Raw genomic sequence first — 26,584 nt, forward strand, 5'->3', positions numbered from 1 at the left:
TTTTAATTGTAATTTAGCTTTCACTTCTTCACATTTTTAAAAAAAAGATCATTTTAAAAATAGACCGTTACCCTTTCTGAGACAGCTGGCACTGATGCACACATACACTTCATTTAAGGTGAAAACTTGCTCAATCACCCCCCAGTATTACAGTCATGCGCGCTGAAGTGCCGTTTCAAACAGATGCAGCAAGGCAAGCGGAAACATCCACACGCAGCGTCCACAGTTTCAACAGGTGCATTCACACATTTCACACATTGTAAATGACCTGATGCAGGGAACTAATAGCTTTAATGATGTCAGTGAGCTGGATGAGGACGATTAAGTGAGGGCCCAAGTTGCAGTTGTAATTCTCCTGCCTCCGTCATGTCTCATTTCTCCAGTTTCAAACAATCCTTGTCCTCCTCTGTCTGTCTGTCCTGCCATGCTTTTCCTGAGAAAACTACGAACACAGACTCCCCAGTTTTCCTCTCCCCAGTTTTCATATGCATGGGACATAAGTCACAGTTTTGGGCAGGGCTGAAGGTTTAAAACATCCCTCTCCCCTCCCTCCTCCCTTTGCTGTGGTGACAGACTGCATCTCTGCTACTGCTGCTGCCTCTCACTCTCATCGCTTGGGGTTGAAACAAAACGTTGTTGCCGCTTTGTTGCTGTTCATATACAAATTCATGTGAAGGATCCTTCAAGGACACAGCAGCTGCATCTTGCACTGGTCTTTATTTAGCTAGATCAAAGCCTCTGTTTGCAGAACCAGTGTTCATATACAGCTTGTGTATGCCATGCTGCCTTATACGGCTTGCTGAAAACTAACAGAGCACAGATTCGGCTGCTCTTCAACTTTACCATCACAAGACGTTTAACCAAATCCTGTTTATCATTATGACACTTTGAATATCAAGAATATAAAAAAAGATGGTGATACAGTACTGGGTCATGCATCAGTATGTGTAATAGGAGGTATATAGGTATAATATAGGCATTACAGGAAAACAGGAGATCATACATCTGGTCAGTGGATAGGAACTGGATAGAAATAGGCATGTTTTTTTTACTATAAGATTGGGGGAGTAAAAAGATGCTGTAAAGTGCGACGACATTATTTCCAGTCGGATTTTGACCCCAAACGTGCATTACTGACCACGATGTGCATCCACTGGGCCGTTTTCACAGCAGACATTTTGACTCGCCATAGCAGGGGGAAAAAAAAAAACCACCAGTGATGACTCTGTCGTACTCAAGCGTCCCACTGAGCCATGACAGTGGGACAGTGAGCGAGCACATCAAGAGCCTGAAACCCTGAAGCTGCTAAATGGAATTTGGCCATCTCTGATTTATAATTGCATGCACCTGTAGCTGTGACACACATATCTTCTCAAAGCATCAAGTGTCATCCAAAAAATGTTGTCACAGCAAACTAATGAAGCCCCTGATATATTTCAGTTGTTGATTTCTGGACACAGCAGCACCACAACAGTGCTCTATGTGAAACAGTGATATCCCTTAAAGGAACACTACTTTGGTCTTTCCTAGTTGGTCAAAGTCAAATGTGAAATATTTCTCTACAGCATGATCTGCAGTGTGTTTGTTAGTGAGCCCTCATAAAGCCCACTCAGGCAGACGGACACTAGTCATCTGCACATGCCTTGATGAAGGCAGCAGCAGCAGCAGCAGCAGCAGCCTGTAGTTGTGTTGGCAGCTCGCAGCACAGGGGCGGGGAGGGGAGGGGAGGGGAGGGGGCGCAGTCGGAGCTCCCGTTCATTAACGACCACCGACAACCGGGGAGCCTCCTCCGGTAGCATCACACACGGCCGGGGAAGATGGTCGCAGTGCAGACGTCCCCCAATTCGTCTCCGTCAGCGGAGTGGATCTGCTGCCTAGATAAAAGGTGGGTGCCTCCACGCCGCGCGTCCACGCACACACGGCGGCGGTCGTGCGTGTTTTCTCAGCCCTCTTTCATTCATCCGCGTCAACGTGATTAATCGGAACCGGCGGTCGCTGCGTGTGCGGTCAGCCGGTGTGCATCGATAGCGCGAAACGCCTTGTTCGTGGCACATTGTAGGTCACTGTCGTCACCGGTGAAAAGATGCCCATCATTTCGTGATGGTAGAGGCTGCAGCGCGTAACAATATACACCCTGTTTTTTTTTTAATTCCTGTTTTTGTATCTCCTCGGTCAAAAAGGCGTTGGTGGCTTCGAGGTTCACTGGGATGTCTCTGCACTGCATGGGCTGTGGTAGATAGCTCATTAGACGCACATGGTTTGTCTGTCTGCTTAAATCTAAAAGCTTTATGCTTTTAAAATACTACTGAGGGTGTGTATGTGAGTGATTTCTTGAAAATGAGGATTAAAGGCAGGTCAGCGCGTCGTTGCTTCCCATCATTGCCACATTGCTGCATGTGAGGCTGTGTTTGTCTGGTCTGACTGAGCAGATTCCAGTAGCTGCTTTAAGGTTTAACTGGTGTTCAGACAATCTTTCAGTCCATACTGTCCCTATGCTGCCAGCACACTGCTCTAAAAAAGCTAAGTGTCCAAGGGAGAGGGCTTTAATAAATAAACAAGATGAAAGGGCACCTGTACACTAATTGCTGTAGCTGAGTAAAAATGTTACAAAGATATATAAGACATGCACCCCACAGCTCCTACACCCACACATACTGTACACACCTCAGTATGACACATTCCCACGTTACCATTGGCAACCTGAAGCTACCATCTTGTCTTCTCATCCTCACCTGTAATAAGATTGGATGTATGATCTGAATGCACTGTGCAGTTATATTCACTTTGCTATCATAAAAGACTTGAAAAGCCTCCAAATATTTGCATTTGAGAAGCCGGAACTAAGAAAATATGAGCGTTTTTTTAATCAAATACATTAGAATTAACATTTTTGTCAATTCTTTTTCTGTTAATTTTTTTAATTACATTTTTTTTTTTTTTTTTTAAGTTTTAGTTAAGTGTAATTTGTTGTTCATTTGTTGTTAAACATGGAGAATTCTGTGAAATATGATATAAGATGATTGTGAAAGGGTTGTGACCCTTACTGTGCTGAAATGTTGACAAATCTGGAAACAGAAAACAGAGAGCTATGATGCTGCATATCTTAAACTAAATGCAGCCCATAAACAGCAGTAGATGGGTGTCGAGAAGGGCAGGCTAAGTCAAAAGAGTCGACTGGACACGATCTTATTGTAGAGCACTGAGTGCTCCTCAGCCATGCACCTCTTAGTCAATCAATATCTAGCTCTGTGTGTGTGTGTGTGTGTGTGTGTGTGTGTGTGTGTGTGTGTGTGTGTGTGTGTTTGAGACCTTTCTTCCACAGTATCTGTTGATGTGAGCAAGTGAAGAGTGAAAGGCGGGGAGGGGGAGTAAGGACATGGGAGTAAAGACAGAGGTTAAGATGTGACTGTCTCTAATGTATCTGCGCAGAGACATTTATTGCCAGTGAGTGTGAAGTATGTGAGATAAGATCTGATGAGTTTTGTTGAGTGTAGCTCCAGGCTGGTAATCGAAGGTCCAGTCAACACACACAGCAGCGGTCCAGATGCCAGCTGAGGTTTAATGTCCCTTTACTGCAGGAAAATAGATACAGATGCCACACTTTCAGATGGCACAGTAAACAATTAAACCAGTAAAAGATTAAACAAGTTAAACCTGTTTTCTCCTACTTAGAATATGTGGGTCAATTTGCAAATATTTCAAGACTGAATGAGTAATTTGATGAGTAATTTTTAAATGAGTAAATTGTAGTCTGAGCTGTGTGTGGTGATTAATATTCAGTGTTTCTAACAGGATCTCAGGTTGTTGGTGGTGATACAGATGGGTGGAGTGTACACACAATTCAAGAGTCACTGCTACAGTAACGTATAAATCTGCCAGCTCAGGAAGTCTGTTTGTGTTGAGGCCGTCTGACATCTTGGTTAGCTGCCACAAATCAACCTATGATTTATTTGTCTGGAAACACCGAATTTTTCCAGATGGATGTTTCTTCAAACAATCTGTAGAACCTTCTGGTGCCTCTCAATTTTCTCCTCAGTGTGTCATGCCGGTCGATTTGTAAATCCTCTGTGTGTGTGTGTGTGTGTGTGTGTGTGTGTGTGTGTGTGTGTGTGTGTGTGTGTGTTTAGCCATAATTTGTGGTTGAAAGCTGAGATCTTTGCTGACATGGACAGTGGGGGTGGGGGGCTGAGGAAGGAGAAGTCAAGGAGGAGAGAAAAGGGAAATAGAGGGAGGGAGAGTGAGATAAGGTGAACAGCTCTCAGGTCACATCCGTCGCAAACCAAAGGGCGAGGCAGATTCCTCTGGACAGGCAGGGAGCGAGCAAGCACAGGACATCAAAAGAGAAAGAACAATAAAACAGGGATGTAACCAGGGGATTATAACTGACAGATCTTAACAGTTTCACTGTAGACGAATAGGTGAAGGGTGATGCTAGTATTACCCACTCAACCCTGAAGAGTTAACCTCCCTGTCTCTCCCTGTTGCAGTGTGTGGGAGTCCACCTGTCTAAACCATTAACCCAGCCTACACTGGGATATGATGTCCTGCTGGATTATTGAGGGCCGATATGCAGGCAGTAGGTGGATGATGGGAGGATGAGTCAGAGACAGAACAAGGCAGAAAAAGACAGAGAGAGAAAGAAAAGACCTGTCTGTAATCACCCTGAGCTCGTGGCAGATGTTGTGGGACTGGAAGATGTGTTGTGCTGTGCAGCCCTTAAGGCGTAGTCTGTGTTTATCTGGGAGTATCGTCCTGGCTACTGAGGACAATCTGCTGCTCGGGGACACAAAAATATATGTGTGTTTATCACTGTATGTATACGTGCATGTGGGTGAAGAGGGAGTCATTGCTGGCTGGGAGCTTGCAAAGCAGAAGTAAAAGGATAATAATAATGGGCTGTGAGGGTATATTAGTGGTGGGACTTAATGCATGGAGGGAAATGTGGTTTGTGTCAGTAGTAGAGCAGAAAAAGTAGGTAGCGTAAAGAAGAAGAGGGGTCATTTGTTCTTTTCCATCTTGCCTGTTGTGTTCCTGAGAGACACAAGTCTCGAGAGAGCAGAGGAGAAAAATGGATGAGATAAGATGAGAGAGATGTTTAGTGGAGGCAGACAAAGAAGAGAGCTGGGAGCGAGGGAAAAGGAAGGAGCTGAAGGAGAAGAGGGGATAGACAGCCTCCCGTCTGTGAAGGAAGAAGCCCACGGTGCATTAGCTATTCTGTATGAACACACACATACACACACGTGCAAGGATGAGTCACTAGCAGAGGAACTTTAAGTGAATGAATGGGGCTAACTACAGTGTGTGTTACTATGAGATGTTTTGGCTCTGTAGTTTTTCACCACCACACCGCAGAGCAGAATGGTTAAGCTCTCAGATCAAACTTCTGTGTGTTCTCCTGTCTGTGTGTGCTCCTGTGTAGAGGTCCAACAGTGACGTGCGTGTGTGTGTGCGTGCTCAGATTTAAGCGTATTAGAAATAGCAGCAGTACAAATGAGATCTTGCATCAACACCCCGTGGGGGGTCTGAGCCGAGCAAAGTAACGCCTGCAGCTCTCCACTGTTATCAGCAGACACCAGGCTGAACAATGAAGCAGCGTGCTCACACACACACACACACACACTAATGTGTAGATAACACTAAAACAATAGTGCCGTCTTTTAATTTAGAGGACAACACCACTGATCACACTGGTCATGTTTTAGTCTATTAACTAGTGATTACAAACATTTAACATTACTGCTAACCAATTTCAAAAGCACACTATAGGTTTCGGATTGATTTCCTACCCTTCAGGCAGATATGGGCTTGCACTGGATGGATAATCCATCACATTGAGTAAGTTATGTCATGCAGTTAATCATTTTGCAACACCACCGATATGCTAATTTAACACCTAATGCAAGATCTAATGTTGGGTCTTCTCTGCACAGGCCCTCTGAGCGCTCAGGAGAGGATGTGGACATTATTCTGACCAGACTGAGAGAGGTCAAAGCCTTTCAGAGGTTCCCATCTCCGCTTTTACTGCAGATCTGTGCCTGTGCCTTCTATGAATGCCTGGAGAAAGGCATCACCTGTACGTACACACACACACACATACAAATGCACAAAGATACGCTACAGTTGGATTATATGCACAGCCCTCTGCTCACAAATCATACAAATGTAGTTTTAACACTTCATAGAATATCATTGTTTTCACACAAGACATTAAGAAACCTTTTTAAAGCTGCAACTACATTGTTATTTAGTTATTGTGTAATCTCTCCCCTATTTTCGTGATTCATAGTTTAGCCTATAAATCATCAGAAAATAGTGAAAAACATCCATAATAATTTCCCAGAATTTTTGCAAACCCAAAAATATTCAGTCTACACTGAAACATAAAAGAGAGAAATCAGCATTTTTCTTTGATAAATTACCTGTAATGATTAATTTACTGATTGTTTCAGCTTTAAAGGACCAGTGTGTATCATTTAGAGGGGGTCTATTGGCAGAAATGGAATATCTGGATGGAAATTATCTTTCTTTATTTTATTTTAGTTTACAGCAGACATGTCTTTCCTCTTCTATTAAGGATGGAGAATGAAAAGTTTTATCGTAATGCAGTTTCAACCATTTCTTACAAAACAGTTCTCCATGCAACATCAAAACACACGCTTAAGACATCAATATCTTATATTTTGGACCATCTGTATCTAAGTTAATTAGATAATATGGATAGATAATCTTTATAGATGTAGAGGGAGATTTGTCTTTACAGCCTGTACACATACTGTCCATACTGTACATGAATTGTAGACTTGGTCACATATACGCTCATGCCCCTGCCTGTATCCCAGCCCATACTTATAAGCTGACATGATGGACTGTGACGTCGCAGCAGAGCACACGCCAAGAAGAAACATTTTAGGTTTAAAATACAGGAATGCTGGTGATATATTAGGGAATGGTGGTATGAGGTTTTATGAATTAATCAATCTGGTAATAGTAATGTACATAATATCTACATAATATGTATTGAATGTATTTTGACATACTCTTGCTGTACTGTTTCTGCAGTGTTTCGACAGGGAGACATAGGCACCAGCTGGTATGCTGTTCTGTCTGGTTCTCTGGATGTCAAGGTGTCAGAAACAGCCAACCACCAGGTAACATCAAGCTGAAGTTCCTGCAATTGTGTCCACATCAAATGTAATAACTTTCTCACTTCCACTTGCCCTGCTCTGTGTCTGCTTTGTGTTTTTCCAGTGAATCATTTGAATCACGAATGAATGATGAATAATGAATTGAACCTTGAATCATGTGCGCTACTGGGTGCACTCGGTACTTCCCCCTCTGTCTTTGTGAAGATGCATTATTTTGATGGTTGCCATTTTCCTTTTTCGTACTGTTTCTACCTTCACTGTCAAGATCCATTCTGCTCTACAAGTGCTCCTCATGTTAGAGAACTGGTCCTGCACTACTCTCTCCAGTGCTGACATTATTCTACTACATTAGCTCGTGTCTCCCCTGCTTAAATATGCCAGAGCAAAGCTGCCACAGCACCAAAAACAAGTCCACTGACGATTGTGGTTTTTCCGTTACACTTTATACCCTGTATGCGTGAGTGTGGAAAATAGGTTTATACTGTACATATAGAGGAGAAGAATGACATGTGGGAGAAGAGAGGATTTGTTTCTCAGTGAAAGACAGAGATAAGAAGCCCCTCCATTGTGAAACGTCCTCTTCATGTGTGTAGCCCTAAAGTGCCATTGGTGGCCTAGTTTCTGTGGCTATATTTGAAATGTCAGTTTGGACAGCTGAAATGATTTTCATAGCATTCAGAGTATTTGTTTAAATCAGTGGACAGCGTGGGTATATGTGTGTGTGTGCATGTGCATTTGTTTGTCTCTGGCCTCCAATTATATCGAGCACCTCGAGATATTTTTCTTACTGCAGACTCTGTTTACCAGTCCCTCATATTAAAGTTTATTTGCATGAATTACCATATATTAATCTGTCTGCTCTCCATGTGTGTCCGTGTTCATAAATGAAACCTTAGACATATTGCTGGTTATTACTGCTCTTTGGTATCACTGTGTAGCATTTCACTATACTTATACAATTCTGCTCCATTATAGCTGACGGTTACTCCACTCTAACAGCAGCAGTTTTAAACACATATGTTGTGTTTGTGTGCAGGATGCAGTCACTATCTGTACACTCGGGATTGGGACAGCGTTTGGGGAGTCGATCCTGGACAACACACCACGCCACGCGACCATTGTCAGCAGAGAGACCAGCGAGCTGCTCCGCATCGAGCAGAGGGAGTTTAAAAGCCTCTGGGAGGTGAGAGACTGAAAATGAGTGTTATAAACAGTTTGTAGCTGTGAGTATAAACTGGAACTTCATGAGTCAGCATGGACTCTTTCTTGTTAGTGAACCAAGAGGTTTCTATCAGGTGAAGAGCCTTCCTATTGAGACTGAAATTTTCAAACTACCTTACATTGTAATTGTGCTTTTAACCACAAGAGGGCTGTCCACCATAACACTGCCCTATGTCCCACCTAGTAGACCCACACCTCAGGTGACACTCAACAGTAACAGTAAGTTGTTTAAGGAAGAGAGAGAGAGAGAGAGAGAGAGAGAGAGAGAGAGAGAGAGAGAGAGAGAGAGAGAGAGAGAGAGAGAGAGAGAGAGAGAGAGAGAGAGAGAGAGAGAGAGAGAGAGAGAGAGAGAGAGAGAGTATACATGCATGTGCGTGCTTGTGTGTAGCACTGGATTTCTATTGTTGTCAGAGCCCCGTGTGACTTAGTGAAGGATATACAGTACAAGAGATAATGCACCGAACCAATGCAACAAGCTGCATATATGTAATATTTTTAGTTTGGGCAGTGAGATAAGAGAATCTAAACATGACAGGTCCAGGGATTTCCTTAGGCAATCTTACTAAATGCCATTAAGCTGGTGGAGATGACTTAATCTGTTTGAGTAAATACAGTATTAATTTATATAAATATGCAGAATATTTTGAGCTGTCTTAGTTAAAAACATCATTAAGCTCATGGCAGATATTTTGACAGGACACTGCAGGAAAAGCACAGGTGTAATCAAAAACTTTCTATCGCAGTAATTAACATCATTGCTTAGACCTGCACTTTTCCTGCTACGACAAGTAATAACAACATATTTATTGTCACAATGAGTTTTAACAGGACATGTCCCAACTGGTGCCCACTCAATAATTCTGAAACAAAGGCCCATTTTTTTGAAACAGAAAGAAATTGGTGATATTAATGATATTAACTTAATCAAATAAAAGTGCAAAAACAATGCAGACAGATGCTGCAGGAATCATTTGTCCTTTTACGCTAAACATGTAAAGGTCATACACTGGAGGCATTTCAGCAGATATTACACATTATTATATTAATATATTTATATCTGTACCTAATATTGGTATGTTACAGATATAACTTAAATCATTAAAAGGAAGATTGTAAAAATAACACTGTTGTAGTGAATGGCTTAGATGACTCATGTCCAGAATGTAAAGATTCACCAATATTACAATAGTCAAATATGTCATAGTCAACAGATCAGATATTGCAAACAGATACTGTATGATACAAAACTCCTGGTACCATAAATAAGAGCTCAGTAACATGGCTCTGGCCCGGGGACTGGCATCGTCTTTGGGAGTTGGCATCATAGAAGCTGCCTCTCTGTGGGCCTCCTTGTTGACGTTACCCTCTGAATTCACGGGGTCCCTCTCAGAGAGGAAGTCCTGGCAGAGCAGTGGGTCAGTTTACTGTGGCTTCACTTTCAGCACCCAAAGGCCACAAGTCTCTACCCTATAGTTTGGACTGCCAGTCTGTTATTTTACATTGTCAAATACAAAACGTTCAGTTTTCATTGATATTCTAAACTTATTCCCGTTGCCTTTTTTTTCACATATATGTTATCACTTTCATACCTATTATAATATTATAATTGCCTCTATCAAGGAGGTTATGTTTTCACCTGTATCTGCTCAGCAGGATTACACAAAAGTATGGAACCAATTTGCGCCACATTTGGTGGAGGGATGGGGCATGGGCCAGGGAAGAACATATTCAATTTGGAAGTAGATCTGGTGAAAGGGGCAGATCCTGAATTTTTTTTAATCACTTTCCTTAACATTGTGAGACTGGACATTTTTTGACACGTCACTTTCTCTGGAAATAATGTATGGATCTTAATGTAAAAGATCAGACATAACTTTGTACGATTTGGTGCAGATCCAGATAATAATCATGATCTGACAGACATGTGTATGATTGTTTGGCCTTGGTGTAAGTGTGTGCTCTTCTGAGTGCCATTCTAGTTATAATATACAATATATTATATTATGATTGCTATAGGACAATGTATTTCTAATTATAGGGAAACAGTTGTTGATTGTGTTTGTTCACACTGAGTTCAGAGGTCAGGCTCACAATAAAGAGTCATTTTGTCTGTCTTGCTTAAGGACACTTGAGAACCCTTGAATCTTGAATCCACCTCAAAGACTTTCATAAACTTAAGTACATCATTGACTTCAAAGCAGTCAGACGGACTGAAGCAGAGGCTTTATTCTTATTACCTAATGTGAAATGATTTTGAACTGGTGTGTATGTGGCTTTTTACTGCACTGATGAGTAACAGTAAATAGATTTTCAGTGTTTTAAGTATTGATTGAATCATGCAGCATTTCACACATAATAAAGGTTTTGGTTCCATGTGTTTTCCATGGTTTAAAAATGTTTAGAGCTCACTGCCGGTAATTATGGTGACATAACAATATTAGACAATTTAAAAATATCATATTTTAAAATACAGTTTTGTTATTAATCAAAAATGAATATGACTGTGAAAATTGTTTACCCTGTTTCTAAACCCTCTCTGTGTAAAAGAGTAGTCCAAAAATAAATGCTGCTTTGACAGATTCACTGCTCTCAGTGTCAGTACAAAACACATATATCTGTTCATTGTTGTGATTTATGAGAAAAATAATGACCTCTTCAGTATTATTATTACAGAAATGTCATACCTCCATTTCATGTCACAGGACAATGTAAAAGCGAGATAAGACAATAATTGGTTATTAAAGCGTATGTGCTATCTTATCACTGGGCTTGTAGTGTTTTGTTTGTGAACTAAGTGCACTCAGTCTCCCTCTCTGCTGTCTATTTTAGGACAGTGGACATAAAGCAGAAAACATAGCCCGAGGTTGTCCTCTTTTGAATCTTATTCAGCTCATAGTAAAAGGACCTTTGTGTTTTATGTTTGTGTGACTGTGTGCTTGTGTGCATGGGCTCATTTGTGTGCATGTGCTTGTGTACGGTGAGGACTAGAAAGCTACGAGATGAATGCAGTCATGTGTTTGATGAAAGGATGAAAGAAAAAAAGCGCTGCTCCATAATTCTGACACCAAGTGAAAGTGAGATGAATAAACTGCGTGTGAATGTAAAACAGCTTGTTGTTCCTGACGGATGTGGGTAAATATACAGTGTATCAAACCGCTGCACGGCTCTGGATTATGTCATTCTGTTATTGTAAGTCTTTCCCACTTTCTTTCTTTTTCCTTATTTACTCCTCTCCCCCTTTGACCAGCTCTACACTTCTCTTGCCCACTTCCTCTCTCCTCTATGGGCAATGTTGTGTCTTTTGCCAGCCTCCTTCCTTTCCTCGCTCCCTCCCTCTCCATCCTCATCCTCACAACTCCTTTCTTTCCCTCCTCTGGTTGCTCTCTGTCTCTCCCTCCCTCTTTCTCTTCCTCTACTAGAGTAGCCCAGTCATACAGAGACAGAGATCACCGTGGTAACCTGTGAGGGGGAAAGTGGTCTGGTTCTTGGCTCGATCACAGCGAGCGAGTGAGGGAGAGTGGCAGACAGAGAAAGACACTGAGGCGACTGTGTGAGAGGAAGAGAGAGCGAAAGGAAGTGAGCAGCTTGTTTTGAGCAGGATGCTATCCGGTGGCATGTGTGTGAGTTGTAAAGGAGCAGAGGGCAGCTCTCTGGGATTTCAGTCCCTCCAGCATTAGGCAGCTGAGTGTGTTACCCCAGGTGAGTCTTAACTCCTCAACTGCACCTCTGCATAGTCTGTAGTGTGCATGTGGGCAAGGTAAACTTTGACTGTAATTTTTCATGTTATTTATTTTTATTGTTTTTTTTCACAAAGTGAAACTCTTAGAAATTGTTTTGTTTATCTGCAATATTGGGATCCAGTATATAATTTGATTGTCTTCTTGGTTACATAGAAAGGTGGTGTTTGTGTGTTAGGTCAAACAGATGCTCTCTCTGTCTCTCTCTCTCTGTGAGAGTGTGTCTGTGTCTGTGTTCCTGGCAGTCCTCAGAGGGCACATTCAGGCTCATAATTGCCTGCTGTGTGTATTTCAGTGTCTCTGCTATAGAAATGCAAACACATTTTATTGTTTTAAACAGCTGTAAGAACAGCATTTGTACACATTTAGCAGCCACAGCTGTTCTCATTAACCCTGGTTTGAATGCTTGTGTGTGTGTGTGTGTGTGTGTGTGCGTGTGTGTTTGTGTGTTATATAATGTTAGTTGTTGTGCATGTAAATGATCTTGGTTGTACAAAGGGCTTTGTTTGAGGGGCACTTGCAGCGTGTGTGTTTCAAAGTAACACTGTGTGTGTGTGCGTGTGTGTGTGTTGAAATGTAATTGGTTTGATGTTTAATAGATGATAACATATTATAAAGGATGCATCATAACGGCCGAGGTGTACATGTTTTCAAGACTGATGCTGACTCTGATATGTGCATGTGTGTTTTGTCTTATAGAAATATCGTCAGAGCCTGGCTGGACTGTTGGCACCTCCTTATGGAGCGATGGAGAGTGGAACCAACAATGACAGTGAGTGCGCATACATACACACACACACACACACACATACACACACCAGAATGAAACAATAAATGTGCTAATATGGTTAATTATAAGATATAAATATAATGTAATATGTTAGTTTGATAAGTATTAGGACGTATTATGAAAATAAAGAAGGATCACTTTTTTCTTGTTTTATTAAAAAAATTACCATGTTGCATACCTGTCATCCTAAAGTGCTCCTGCTTCCTTTTCAATATATTATGCTTTGGCGTGTTTCCCACCTAATGTTTATCAGGACGTCAGTCTCCCTGCATGTTTTAGTATTTAGCATCCAAGCTACACTGTATGTTTTGATGTTTTGTGAAAGAGAAGTATCTGCATCCTGTAGAAATCCTCAGATCAACCAGGCTGATGAGTTTTTCCTCCACAGGACTCACAGACAAAGACAACATGAACTCTGACTCTGCCAACAAATCTCACAACAAGGTAAACACTCACTCCAGCTCACAATTTGGACCTAAAGGTCTGTGTCAGATTTTTATAGGACATAGAAAATAAAAGTGCAACATGGCAACTTGATCCTATAAATAAACTCCATGCCAACAGGTTTCAGAGAATTGTGCCCTTCGATCACGGTACAAAAAGCATTAATGAACCAAGTTTAACTAGTATACTGTCGTGTATAATATGCAGGCTCAGTTTGTCTTGGATTCCTCTACACCCTCACTACTTATGTCAGAATAGAAAATTGTATGTTTCAGTTTCATACAGGTGGCCAGTCGATGAGTGGATTTAATGTGTGTTGTAGTTCATATTTGAAATCAAAAGGTGCGTGGGTCTGTACAGATAATGAAAACATCCTGTATGTTGTGAGCAGTGTAGTAAGAACGTAGTGAACCAGACCCCACAGTGTCATAAAATCGAGCACTGCTGCATACTTTCATGTTTGTGAATGAACCAGAATGCCAGAATAGATTTTGAAGGTGTGTGTGTTCTGCGAAGAGACAAGTGATGATTCACAGCTGTGAATCCTCTGTAGTCATGCAAATGCAAGCTAATGCATGCACATAGAAGAAAGATCCCATCTGCCCAATTAGCATGCTTTCCTTTGTTGTTTTCAGCAGCAGCTGTGTGTGTGTGTCTGTGTGTGTATACACATCTGCCATTTTCCTCTCTGTCTGAGATGCAGGTGTGATCTGTATAGGATGTGTTTACTTGTCTGTGCTGTGTTTTGATGCAGTTTTACTGGTATGAGTGTTGGACTGTATGAGGATTAATCACAATCTGCAGTGCACCCATTCATATGTTGCTAAATCAAGGTTAATGATCAAAATTATCAATTATATTGTGGGCTTACTGACTTAGATCTGTGCCATTTATCTACTCATTCCACACTTAGAATACTGCACTGAGGTTGCTCATATTCAGGGTGAACTGATAATGCGCCATTTTCATTTTCTTCTAAATGTGGTTTCAGATTGGTATTACCCTTGATATAACTTTGTCCATATAAATGTTGCAGCATGGAGTAAGTAAAAGTATTGCAAGTGTTGCCTCTTGGATTACAATTAACATCAGCTCACTGTGCCTCTTTGGTGTTTGGTAGATCCCCTCAGAGAAGCTGCAGAGAGCGGGGAAGGTTCTACGCAACGCCATCCTGTCCAGAGCCCCACACATGATTCGAGACAGGAAGTACCACCTGAAGACATACAGGTAAGAGTATGATTGTCTACAATTCCAACTGTGTGCCTTTTGTACTGAATTATGAACATGCAGCAGCTTTGGGAACATTCCTGGGTTGATAAAAATACACCGGCTATTTTTAATTTTTCTGCATTTGCTATTTGAACAATGTGTTTTTGTGTGACTTGCAGACAATGCTGTGTAGGCACAGAGCTGGTTGACTGGCTGGTGCTGCAGAGTGCGTGTGTGCTCACACGGTCCCATGCTGTTGGGATGTGGCAGGCACTACTAGAAGAAGGGGTGCTGAACCATGGTAACTAAAGCCTTAGCTATCTTTATTACATTCTCTTCATAGTGCACATTACACGGTTGTCATGACATACTGTAGTCAATTCCTAAATCTCTATACAAAACACCTGAGACAGATGGAGAGTTAATGTTGTCATGTTGTCCTGCTTTAATTTCATTACATTTTGTTCAATGCATAAACAATAATTTAGTGCTATTCAGAGTATGAAATGGAGGCTAAATTTTTGAGAGAAATTTTAGACTAAAAGCACTGGTTGACTCTGAGTTGGTTTTTGATCTGAACATCAATCAGTGAGAGAGTCAGTATGAATACCAGAGTGAAAATTAATTAGAAGTTTTGATGCACAAACATAAAATATAGATGTGGTCTTGATCTCAGATTCTTGCACTTCAAAGACAATGTCTGAAATGATGCTTTCAGTTAAGAAGACAACTCTGATTGCGTGTTTGTGCGTCTAAATGTTTACACTTGTGTCTTTTGACCCGTGTGTGCTTGTCTGCTCTTCAGTGGACCAAGAGCTGGGTTTCCAGGACAAGTACCTGTTCTACCGTTTTCTTGACGATGAGGAGGAGGACACGCCGTTGCCTAGTGAGGAGGAGAAGAGGGAGAGTGAGGAAGAGCTGCCAGAGACCATCCTCTTCCTCGCTCAGATTGGACCTGACGCACTGCTGCGCATGATCCTCAGGAAATCGTCAGTCACTCAATAATATTGTATTACTTACATCACGCTGGCAACACATTACAGTTCACTTCGTAAAATACTCTGAAGTAAATCATGAAAGCTCATTTCACCCTCCCTGCCGCTTTTCATACATAATTTACAGCTCCATATTTTTTTATATTTCAGTTATGCCAGAGAGTTGGCATATTGAACCAAATGTAATTTAAAACCAACATATGTAACATACATAATTATCATGTGAAATAATATGACCGAATCATCTGTAGTCTCTACTTTGTCATTAGTAATTCCACCTCAGTGTGATAAGAGGTGGAGTGCATGCATGAACTCTTCATGGTAAGTTAATTCTGACTAACCTCTGTGTGTGTGTGTCTGTAGGCCTGGTCAGAGGACAGGGGATGACCTAGAGATCATCTATGATGAGCTCCTTCACATCAAGGCCTTAGCTCACCTCTCCAACACTGTGAGTCAGACGCTCCACTTCTCTTTTAAAGGGACAGTACAAGTTTTTTTTTACATTACAGGCTGTTAATTCACCAGAACCACTTGCTACAGACTTGTTGTGTTTAAGACTGGAGGGAGACGTTGTCACTGTCAACAAACCCTCCCACTAGTGTAATGGAACATGGTGTTACACACAATCTGCTCTGTGTTGGCAAGCGTTCACCATGTGGAGGATGTCTTAAGTCTGTACCAGCTCCAGAAATGTTTTTGTTTTTCTTTGCATATTCTATACAGAGCATGTCCCTGCCAGAATAAATAGTACATGTACAACTACGAGATGTCACATTAGTCACATTATTACAGTATTGTAAATTACATGAAGCACATTCCGGGAGATGACAGGTTCCCAACCTAAGGGCTTAAATCAAGTTCTTTTTAACCAGTTTTTAGTCCCACTGACCTTCATTAACCTTCTGAACTCAGTGCTTACATATATAAAAATCCCACAAAAAAATGCCTTTATTGTACTTGCATATAACAAAACATTATTTTGTCATTCCAAGACAGTTCAATCTGCGAAAAAAATAGCAGTATACAATAAATAATGGTAAAGGTTATGTGCATAATTCAGCAAGGTAATTTAAAGTTTGTGCTGTTTAATACACTGTAAACATACAGTACAAGCAAACATAGAGATGCAAAGATACTGTATATCCTCAAGGGCAAAAATAATTTAACTACTCCTCATGGTGGACTTAAAGGACTGCCAGGTCACTTTAAATAATCCTGAAAAACCCTGACCTGGGCATTTTCCTGTTCTCATGCATATTTCTGCAGTGCAGTGAAATCCAATATGACTTTAGTTTTGAAACTGTATTCTTTTTTGCAGGTGAAGAGGGAACTGGCAAGCGTTGTGATCTTCGAGTCACATGCAAAAGCTGGAACTGTGTGTGAGTCTTCACTTCGTGCTAGAATGTGTTTTTGTTTGTGGACATGGTGTGCAGCAGAGTTTTTCAAAGTCTGATCTGCTCCCTGGTTTTCGGAGCAAAGATCTGTATATGAATTGATAGAGATGTGCCACAGTTACAGGAAAATAAGAACTGTGTTGATCGGACATTCTGGGCATGTCTTAGTGCTGCCAAAAATATTGATATGGCAACACAAAAAAAGTTAATATTGATAAGTTCTACTATAATTTCCCTTGTCTTTCTTTTGTGCATACACATGTTTTAAGATTTGGAGCAAGTTGCTATAATTTGAGTGCACTGGGCGATGTAAGCAAGAAGCATAATGTTGCCATGGAGTCAGTTAGTGTTGTTAGTTGTGGTCCTCAAATTGAACCACATTCTTATTCTATTCTATCTATTCTATTCTTGCCTGCATTTATTGCCTCCCACTAGTGTATGTACATCCCAACATGTTTCTAGGTGCATGGGCTAAAAATCAAAAACAATCTCAGGAATAAAGAACGCCTGCACACTGAAGTAATGCTCCAGAGATGTGTTAACATTTTGACAAACTGGCACCAAAGTATGCCGAATTAGCTATCAGCATTTCCTGTTTGCAATGTACCCATGGATGTACAGATGAGTCAGTGGATTACTTTTATACTGAAGAAAACTTAAAAACATTACATTTCTCAGGTAAATTTTGCGGCTATAATGCTATATTATTCTATGATTTCTAGTTGTATTTATAGACATTTATTTGTGATGGACATGATATCCAGTGATATCCTCAGGAAGAGTATATCACACTGAATCAAAGAATATGTGTATCATGTCTGTGTGTTTAGAATCTACTGAGTTATAGCTCCAAGGACTATGAACTTTAACATGGCACACACCTCACATCTCTCCCTTTGCACTCCCTTTCAACTCTTCCACTCCCCCCTAGGGAGGCATGCTCACATAAATATGTGTTTGTTTTCTACCTGCCAGTGTTCAACCAAGGAGAGGAGGGCACATCGTGGTACATCATCCAGAAGGGCTCTGTCAATGTGGTTATCTATGGCAAGGTGTGTGCACATGTGCTTGAATGCATTCATCCACCTACATGCTTATGTTTTTTTTGAGCATTGCTGTTGTTTTCCGCTTCATGTGATGATATTGCATCTGTATGTGCTGGATTAACTTGTCTGGCTCATCATGTCTGTATGGAGCAGACCAGCAGTAAGCACCCTGTGAGGCTGGAAAACACCAGCAGTGGAGTTTGGCGAACTCTGCTCGGCTCACCGTGAATCATCACTATGATTAAATGGCTTAAGGGATTTCATGCATACACAAATTCACGCCACACAACCACTCTACAAGCAGATGAACTGTACATGCTCATGCAGCCGCACATTTATCACACGTATGTACACAAATGCACTCTGCACACACGCAGGAAGGCACACATGAATCATCCAAGTCCAGAGTGCTCTTGCTCCCTTCTTTTTCTTTTCTTCAGGGTTTAAGATGACTGGTAAACTATGTTTGTGACTGTGTGTCTTTGTGTTTTGGTATGTGTTTGCATGCATGCATGTTTTTGTGTGTGTGTGTGTGTGTGTGTGTGTGTGTGTGTGTGTGTGTGTGTGTGTGTGTGTGTGTGTGTGTGTGTGTGTGTGTGTGTGTGTGTGTGTGTGTGTGTGTGTGTGTGTGTGTGTGTGTGTGTGTGTGTGTGTGCGCCTTAGGGTGTGGTGTGTACACTCCATGAGGGCGATGACTTTGGGAAGTTGGCCCTGGTTACAGATTCACCTCGTGCTGCCTCCATTGTCCTGAGAGAGGACAACTGTCACTTCCTTCGTGTGGACAAGGAAGACTTTAACAGGATACTCAGGGTAGGTGGACAAGAGCTGGACATTTATCCTCAGTCTGATCAATAGTCACACTAGCATCAAATTATTCCCTTTGTACCAAACTATTCTAAATACCGTTATTTGCAATATATATTCACAAAGTCACTGCTAAATCAACAAGTCAAAAGTTAGATGCAGTTCACAAAACACCACCTGAAGGAAAATAAAACCACATATACTCTAGATCTATTCATTTGGGCTCTCTGAGGCAATATACTGCGCTGTGTGCCTGGTAATTGTGTCTGGCAGTGATGTTTGTCTCCCTCCTCTGGCACATGAGCTGCATTACATTTTAAACATCATACCTTCTTATGCGACCAACAGTGATAATGTGTTGTGGATTTTGTATGTGCAGGATGTGGAAGCCAACACAGTGCGTTTGAAAGAACATGAACAAGCTGTGCTGGTGTTAGAAAAGAGTCCTCGAACCTCCACCCTGGGAAGCATCAAGTATGTGTGTGTTTGGGTGCACGTGTCCACTTCTAGTACCACCAACAAATGTTCGTCCTGACATACTGTCTCTGTCTTATGTAAAAATGGACATGTATTTGTTTTTTTTTTTAATGCAACACTTTGCATCCTCTCACCTTTTGAAGGTACACTGTGATATCAGGAACACCAGAGAAGATTCTTGAGCATTTCCTGGAGACCATGAGGATGGACATACATCACAGTGAACCAGGTAGCCGGAGGAAACAAAGACAGTAATAGGATAGCAGATCTAAACTGGACTGGATTTTGAAAGATGTTATTATTATATTATTATATTATTGAGATGTTGTAGTGTCTTTAAATCGTATCTGATGTGTAAACAAAAATTTGTTCTGTTTTATTTTTCCTCTAAAATACCACATATCCATGTTGTATGCTATTTACCATTGATCTATGTAATAAAATTTCTTTTTTACCCTAAGTTTTAAATGGACAGTTTAAAAGGTCGGGCACACTGAGTTCACATAGGTTTACCCTCACCTCAATCCCTGAAATAAAACCCAAAACAGAGATGTGTCAGTTTAGCATAGCAGAGACAGTACAGACATGATATCAAATGCATTTTAATGAAAGAATGTAGACAGATAGAATGTAGGCAGATAAGCATGGTTGAATAATGGTTAAATAATGGTTAAATGATGAATGGCATTTTCACAACCTTTTGAGCCTCCTGATTCTCTTGCAATTCATTTCTTCCCTTTCCCTCCCTGACTCTCCTCCCTCTTGCCCTTTCTATTTTTCCTCATCTGTTAGACCCAGCTGTGGATGATTTTGTCCTCATGCACTGTGTCTTCATGCCCAACAGCCAGCTGTGCCCTCTACTCATGGCACAATATCCTTTCTGCCTTTACTCTCTCTTGCTCTCTCTGCCTTGGTATGGACTCAGTATTTCCTTTTTTTTTTTTTTTTAATTCATACTTTGTGCGATACCCACCCACTAGGAGCACTCACAATTTCATAACAGCAGCCACCATGTTATGTTGACAACGTGTCTATTGTTTGCTGCATACTTTATCAGTGCTACTGACAGCATCTTGGACTGTGCAACCTACAGTTCTGCTTAGGGAAGCGCTGAAGCAGCAGTTGACCACCCAGCACTAATGAACTGCTGACTGACTGCTCACCTCTTCACACCATAGTATGAAGTTGTAATCCCAGCTGAGAAGGTCTTTTCTTGTTGTCTTAGTCATTGTAGTGCAAGTGTTCAGCCACTTGTGTTTTACCACTGCTGCACTGATGATGATACATAATAAACAGTACCCTTATGTGGCACCTGTAGAAACATGCAGTAAAGAGACTGAATTATGGCGTTCAGTAGATTCTACACAAGTATCAGCTCTATTTTCATTAAAGCGTTTAGTTTGCGTCACGTTCTGTTTCCCGATCAGGTGATATGAGAGTAGGATGAGCTTAGGGAACTACACTGCATATAAAAAATGTTCTTGAACTCTGCTGTGATAGGTTTAAACACCACTATTACATTTCTATATGCAAACCTAACTTCTTAAAAATTTATCTTTAAAAATATGGATTTTGCTGCCGTGATGATTTGTTTAGATTCATGCAAACTTGTTATCACTGCCTGTCTGTGTGTTTACCGTGCCAGAAACCTAAAGAACTAGCTATTTATTTATATCTTTGTATTTATCTTTAACCTTGCGTGCACCTACCATGCGGCATCTCCGCCTGGCTCTGAACAGGAGAGGTTAGAGTATGCGCTCAACAGTAAGAGGAGGGCCCTCATTCTGGCCCTGCGCTGGGCCAACACACACACATACCTGCTACAGGAGGAGCCTGCTGCAGTCTCTTTCTTGGAGGTGAACATGAGCAAGCTTTCAAATGCAGTAAATTACGCAACTCACGCAGATCCTGTGCATGGCCTAAGCGCGGGTCTTCTTCTCTTGTCTCTGCAGGAGTTGTACGGAAGTTTATCAAATGATTCTCGGATGCTGAGAGCTCTGAAAGATTTGGTTCCTGACCTGGAGAAAATTGTCAAATTACAGTATGTTTCTCAGCTCCTACATGTTAAAGTATCTCTTGATGTTTAATGCCCAACCCCAATCAAATTTATTCATTGCATCATTCTTTGTTTCTACACTTTTCCCCACACAGCTCAGAAGAAGCCAAATCAACAAAGAAGGTATCCCCAGACTACAGTTTATATGAAATGTTAGCTGCCTCCTAGTGATGTGGACATTGACTCATTTCCTTGTGTCATTTAACAGAAAACCCTAATACGACAGTTCAGCAACGGGGAGGAAAGGCTGCAAAAAAAACAACCCATTAGGAATCAGGATGACAGTAAGTTTGTGTGTGTGTCTGAGATCACCTTTTTTTCCTCTGCTAGTGGCACGCCCAGCTTCCCAACAGAGATGTTGGCCAGATTGCCATGAAGTTTTTATGTGGATATTCATGGTCCTGTGGAGATGAGCTCTAACATTACAGTAATCTCCTGACCTTTCCTGTAGAGCCACCATCACAGCAGAACCAGAATTCATACCTTTACACCAGAAACAACAAAAACCAATTGGCACATTGCCACGACATTCGCTGAGTAAAAGTATGTAAAAGCTGAAATCCTGAGTCCTGTGAAGTCCTGCTAATCATGTTGGTGCAGCAGCTGACCAGGCACAGCATGAGAAAGACACAGATGCTCATATGTTATGGTGCACAGAGCCGGGAGCAGGAGTAACAAGGATTGCAAGGAAAAGGCTCTCATATTTGAATTCATAGATTGATGAAGAAAAGCAAGATCTTCAGTATGATGCTCATTGTATCCAACGGTTTGGTTTTTTTGGGCTGTAATAACCATCACATCCTTTAAGGGCTGCTATTCAGGCTGTAGACTTTTATTCTTGTTTTGTTTGTTATGGACAAATGCATCTTTATCTTGGACATTTTATTCATTACAGCTCAGATGTGGCCATATACATAGGTTATTGTATTTCATTCATATTTTTTTGTATGTGTCTAGTCCTGTTGAAGGTATACTGCAGTGATCACACGTACACAACTATCCGGATTGCTGTGTCAGCGACAGGAAGAGAAGTGATCGGCGCTGTGGCTGATAAACTTGGCACCACTGACGAGCTCCTGTTGGTCCACCTCAGCTCTGCTGGTGGTAAGAAGACAGATTAGTTTTAGCTGGGAAAAAGAAGTTCAGTTGCAACATTACCTGGAGACAGATGATCTGTAATTTCAGTGGTTTCCCTTCGATGAATAGAACCTTAAACACCTGGTGCATATAGTTCCCAGTTGACGTTGGGACATATCTTGGGCGGTACAGCTCAACTATCCCTCTTTGTGTTTCAGAAAAAATATTGTTGAAGCCTAATGACGTGTCAGCGTTTTCTACTTTGAGCATCAACGGGCGATTATTTGCCTGCCCTCGAGACCAGCTCAACAGTGTGGTAAGAGATGAAGGTTTCCCCTGTTTACTTATGGCTTTTATGCAACAATTGAGAATACATAGGAATATATACATACATATACAAGTGACCAGTATTTTTAAAGCATACTGGACATAGAACCTACAAATCCAAAACAAAAAAAACAATGCTGTAATACATATCTTATCGTGACGGAGTTTGAATACACCTTTAGCTAAAACTACATGTATAAATATGTCTTGTTGTGTGTGAACCTATACTCACTATTTATATTTTTCAATGTGCCTGTACATTTGTGGATTGTGTGTCTCAGACTCCTCTTCCAGACCAGGAGGGCCCCTCTGCAGGCTCCATGTCAACTTTTGAGCTGATGAGTTCTAAGGACCTGGCTTACCAAATGACCATGTTTGACTGGGAGCTCTTCAGCTGCGTACATGAGGTATCACACATGCACGGGCGCACTAAAAACAACCTCGGGCCATTATGAGTGTGCATAGTGTTGTGAAGAGCCTTATTTTACATAAAAATAAAAAAAAAACAGTCTCATAGTCAGATAACCGTGTTGGACCATACATATGTAACCTTTTACTGCAGGTTGGCTTTTTACCGGCCGCCTTCTGTACTGGTCCTGCATCATAACAAAAACCCTGCAGGACAAACGCTTAATAGATCTAGGGTGGCAGGATCTGTCCACTGGATTAACTCTAAACCTGCTTCTCCTAATGTCTCCTCCCTCCTGTCCCCAGCACGAGCTGCTCTACCACACGTTTGGCCGGCAGAGCTTCAGACGAACCACGGCTAATTTAGACTTATTCCTGCGGAGATTCAACCAGGTTCAACTGTGGGTTGTCACTGAAGTCTGCCTCTGTGGACAGCTCAGCAAGAGAGTCCAGCTCCTCAAGAAGTTCATCAAGATAGCTGCACAGTGAGTAGGGCCTGCTGGTTCCTGTCACATTCTCCATACTGTATGCATGTAGGTTTGTAAACATGCACTTAGATGAAGAGTTTCTTATAAACAGAAAGGTTTATTTTAGTTGCATTCACTGTATTGCTTGCTTGTGTGTGTGTTTGCGTGTGTGTACTTGTCTGTAGCTGTCGAGAGTTTAAGAACCTGAATTCATTCTTTGCCATCATCATGGGGATGAGCAACCCTGCTGTCAGCAGACTGAGCCAGACGTGGGAGGTAAACATCTTCTAAAAACCAATTAATCTGAGTCTAGATCTTCAGTGAACCTTGTTTGTATTCTGCTGTTGCGAAAGCACTACAGTCATGTCTCCTGTCATTGAGATCTTATCTGTCTTCGGCAGAAACTCCCCACGAAGTTTAAGAAGTTCTATGCTGAGTTTGAGAGCATGATGGTAAGCTGCATTTCAAAGTCTCTCAAAACCCATTTAAAGTGGCTTTTGATAATATCTTTAATGGATCAGATCACCTAAATTACAAAAAAAGAATTTTCTCATTTACCTTGAGTTGTATCTGGTCTTCATCTCAGATTTCTGCTGCCACTTCAGAGTCACAAAGCTACTGTTTTTTAAAAGTTTTTTTGACATGTTTTAATACTCTGTGTACCAGTTCCATTCACCACCATTGTATTGGATTGCCGGCAAAAATCTCACTGGCATACCTAAAAACCTGGGTGAATAAAAGCAAAATGAAATAACTAACTGGATGGATATATATCACTAGTGTTAAGAAAGGTAGTGTTTTTCATAATCACGGTGAACTAACCTTTAAAAGTATAGGTATAACTGTTAATTTTTTTCGATGACAGGACCCCTCCAGAAACCACCGGTCCTACCGACTCACTGTTACCAAACTGGAACCACCAATCATCCCCTTCATGCCCCTCCTTCTGAAAGGTATGACTCACTGTGGAGAGTTTTTACGGGAGCAGACCAGTCACTGCATCACATAAGAAATAATTTTGTGACACGGGTATTAAATGTCATAATTTTCTTTTTTTTTTTAGATATGACATTCACACATGAGGGCAATAAGACGTTTATTGACAATATGGTCAATTTTGAGAAAATGGTGAGTTTCTGTCAACAATGAAAAAGCTAATTATTAAGTTAAGCTTAAGTTGTATGCCAGTCTTAACAGGTTTATTGTCTTCCTCACTCACACGTGATTAATATCGTAATCTCTTTATTCCATCAGCGTATTATAGCTAACACGATTCGGCAAGTGAGGCATTGTAGAAGCCAGCCTTTCAGTAAGTGGCACATTGTTGACCAGTGCACCTACACTACATTTGTCTGCTGGCTTTGCAACCATTCTTTCTAACGATGCGTTTTCTTATCCTGTCCTTTCTCTTACTGCGTCAGATCCGGACATATGCCAACCAAACAAAAACCAAGCAGAGGTACGGGGCTACGTTAGGAAGCTCTGTGTGATTGACAACCAGAGGGCGCTCACGCAGCTCTCCTACAGGATGGAGCCTCGGCGGACATGAGCTCCAAATCATCCACCACCATCGCCTTCTCTGTGACGTTAGCATAAAAAAAAACATAACACACACATTACCTGGATAAAATAACTCAAAACAACTGGACGTTCAGTAGCAAATCACAACAGTCAATGACTTTAGCACTATTATGGACTCTTATGGATCAAGGACTTATACTGTGCCATTAAAAGCCTCTTCTTCCTGGACAGACAACTGTTCAGCTGCTCCTGTCGCTGTGTCTCAGCTACCAGACTCATGGTTTATACCATACTAGCTGTTACTTTTTGGGACCTGTTAGATAGAACTGTAATGTATAGAACTTGATTCAATATCCTGCATGACTGAACTTCATAGGCTCTGTGTTCTATACAGTGGATTTCTATCGAAGTGTCCTGTAATGTTGTGCTCCCCCAAAATAAGCCCTAGTTTACAATATATTACTGTATCTGCCTGTAAAGCAAACCCTGCTCTCCTGACGGTCCCACTCATACACAGAAAACACACAAACTGTAGTAAATCTAGATTCCTCATTTTCCCTGTTGGATATACGGATGAATATGAAATCTGAAAGTACTTATTTATTTCATAATCTATGAGTATGTCAAAGTCTTTGAGAATCTTTAAGATTTGATGTCCTTTAGGTGAATATCAGTGTCCCTTAACTAGTCAGACACTTTCAAAACTACTTAACAGAGTATTAGTTGCATTAAAGCCCTAATGGTATTGCAGTGTTCAAATTTGTCACTATACTATTGCGTTTTATTTTTGCATTGGAGGACAACTCCTGAAGAATATAAATCATTCTAGGCGATGAAGTTGCTTGGTCAGATCTGTTCTGAGGTCAGCTGCAGAACCAAATTGTACTCCTTTGATTTGGAAGCACTGATTGTGGATGCGGAGTCTAAAAGCAACTTAGACTTTAAGGGGATGTCTTGTCATCTCCCAGTTGTGTTCAGTCCGTGTAATTTTATTTTTGTATATGTGGGTGTAGATTTTGAGTGTGTTCTTGACAAATGTCATTCATTTTCCTTTGATCTCAGGAGCTTTTGATGTGATGGTGTGTGTCGAGAACTGCCGTGAGGCTGGCTTCCCCCAGAGCAGCCTGTAACTGTACTGTATGTGTAGTCTGCCTTGTAAATAAAAATAGCTAATTTAACAGTGCTAAATCTCTGATGACATCTTTTATCTAAAAGTGGTCACGCTCCTTTACCTTTTGATTTGTGTAAGTCATGCAGTTTATCTTGTAATTTTGTACTTTCACTTCTCTCCTCAACAGTCATGGTTTCCGGTTGAGAGAAAGAGGGTAGCTGCATGATGACCTCTTCATAGTGCCATCCAGCTAATGGTCAGACTCTAAGAGGATCAAAATCATCAGAATCTTGTTTATTACCATCCAACGCTTTTGTCCTCTGAGGTGTAATTATTCATTACAGCTTGTAGGAGC

At 41.2% G+C, this 26,584-nt stretch overlaps 1 protein-coding gene across 4 annotated transcripts; it reads left to right on the top strand.

Moving 5' to 3' along the window:
- The first annotated feature begins 852 nt into the window (after positions 1–852).
- On the top strand, positions 853–26,306 carry LOC139628573 (rap guanine nucleotide exchange factor 4-like). Of its 4 annotated transcripts, XM_071490346.1 has the most exons (30): positions 853–1,885; positions 5,931–6,073; positions 7,060–7,148; positions 8,182–8,328; positions 12,803–12,875; positions 13,282–13,337; positions 14,458–14,564; positions 14,726–14,847; positions 15,352–15,535; positions 15,905–15,989; positions 16,860–16,920; positions 17,911–17,987; positions 18,645–18,791; positions 19,165–19,259; positions 19,406–19,491; positions 20,055–20,133; positions 20,968–21,118; positions 21,215–21,303; positions 21,414–21,441; positions 21,527–21,602; positions 22,276–22,422; positions 22,614–22,711; positions 23,004–23,129; positions 23,437–23,615; positions 23,783–23,873; positions 23,999–24,049; positions 24,463–24,550; positions 24,661–24,725; positions 24,852–24,906; positions 25,019–26,306. In XM_071490346.1, exons 1-30 carry the CDS (start codon positions 1,818–1,820, stop codon positions 25,144–25,146), a joined length of 2,991 nt encoding a protein of 996 aa, XP_071346447.1. In that variant the 5' UTR covers positions 853–1,817; the 3' UTR covers positions 25,147–26,306. The 4 variants fall into 4 exon arrangements, 2 of the variants coding, with proteins under 2 accessions (XP_071346447.1, XP_071346448.1); XM_071490347.1 differs by lacking the exons at positions 853–1,885; positions 5,931–6,073; positions 7,060–7,148; positions 8,182–8,328 and adding an exon at positions 11,801–12,065; XR_011692817.1 differs by lacking the exons at positions 20,055–20,133; positions 20,968–21,118; positions 22,276–22,422; ... (7 more) ...; positions 24,852–24,906; positions 25,019–26,306 and having other exon boundaries at positions 1,727–1,885.
- The last annotated feature ends 278 nt before the right edge of the window (positions 26,307–26,584 follow it).

Source organism: Trachinotus anak, unplaced genomic scaffold, assembly GCF_046630095.1.
Source record: "Trachinotus anak isolate AG129_WGS33_773 ecotype Australia unplaced genomic scaffold, CSIRO_AGI_Tana_v1 ptg000012l, whole genome shotgun sequence".
NCBI classification, from domain to species: Eukaryota; Metazoa; Chordata; class Actinopteri; order Carangiformes; family Carangidae; genus Trachinotus; species Trachinotus anak.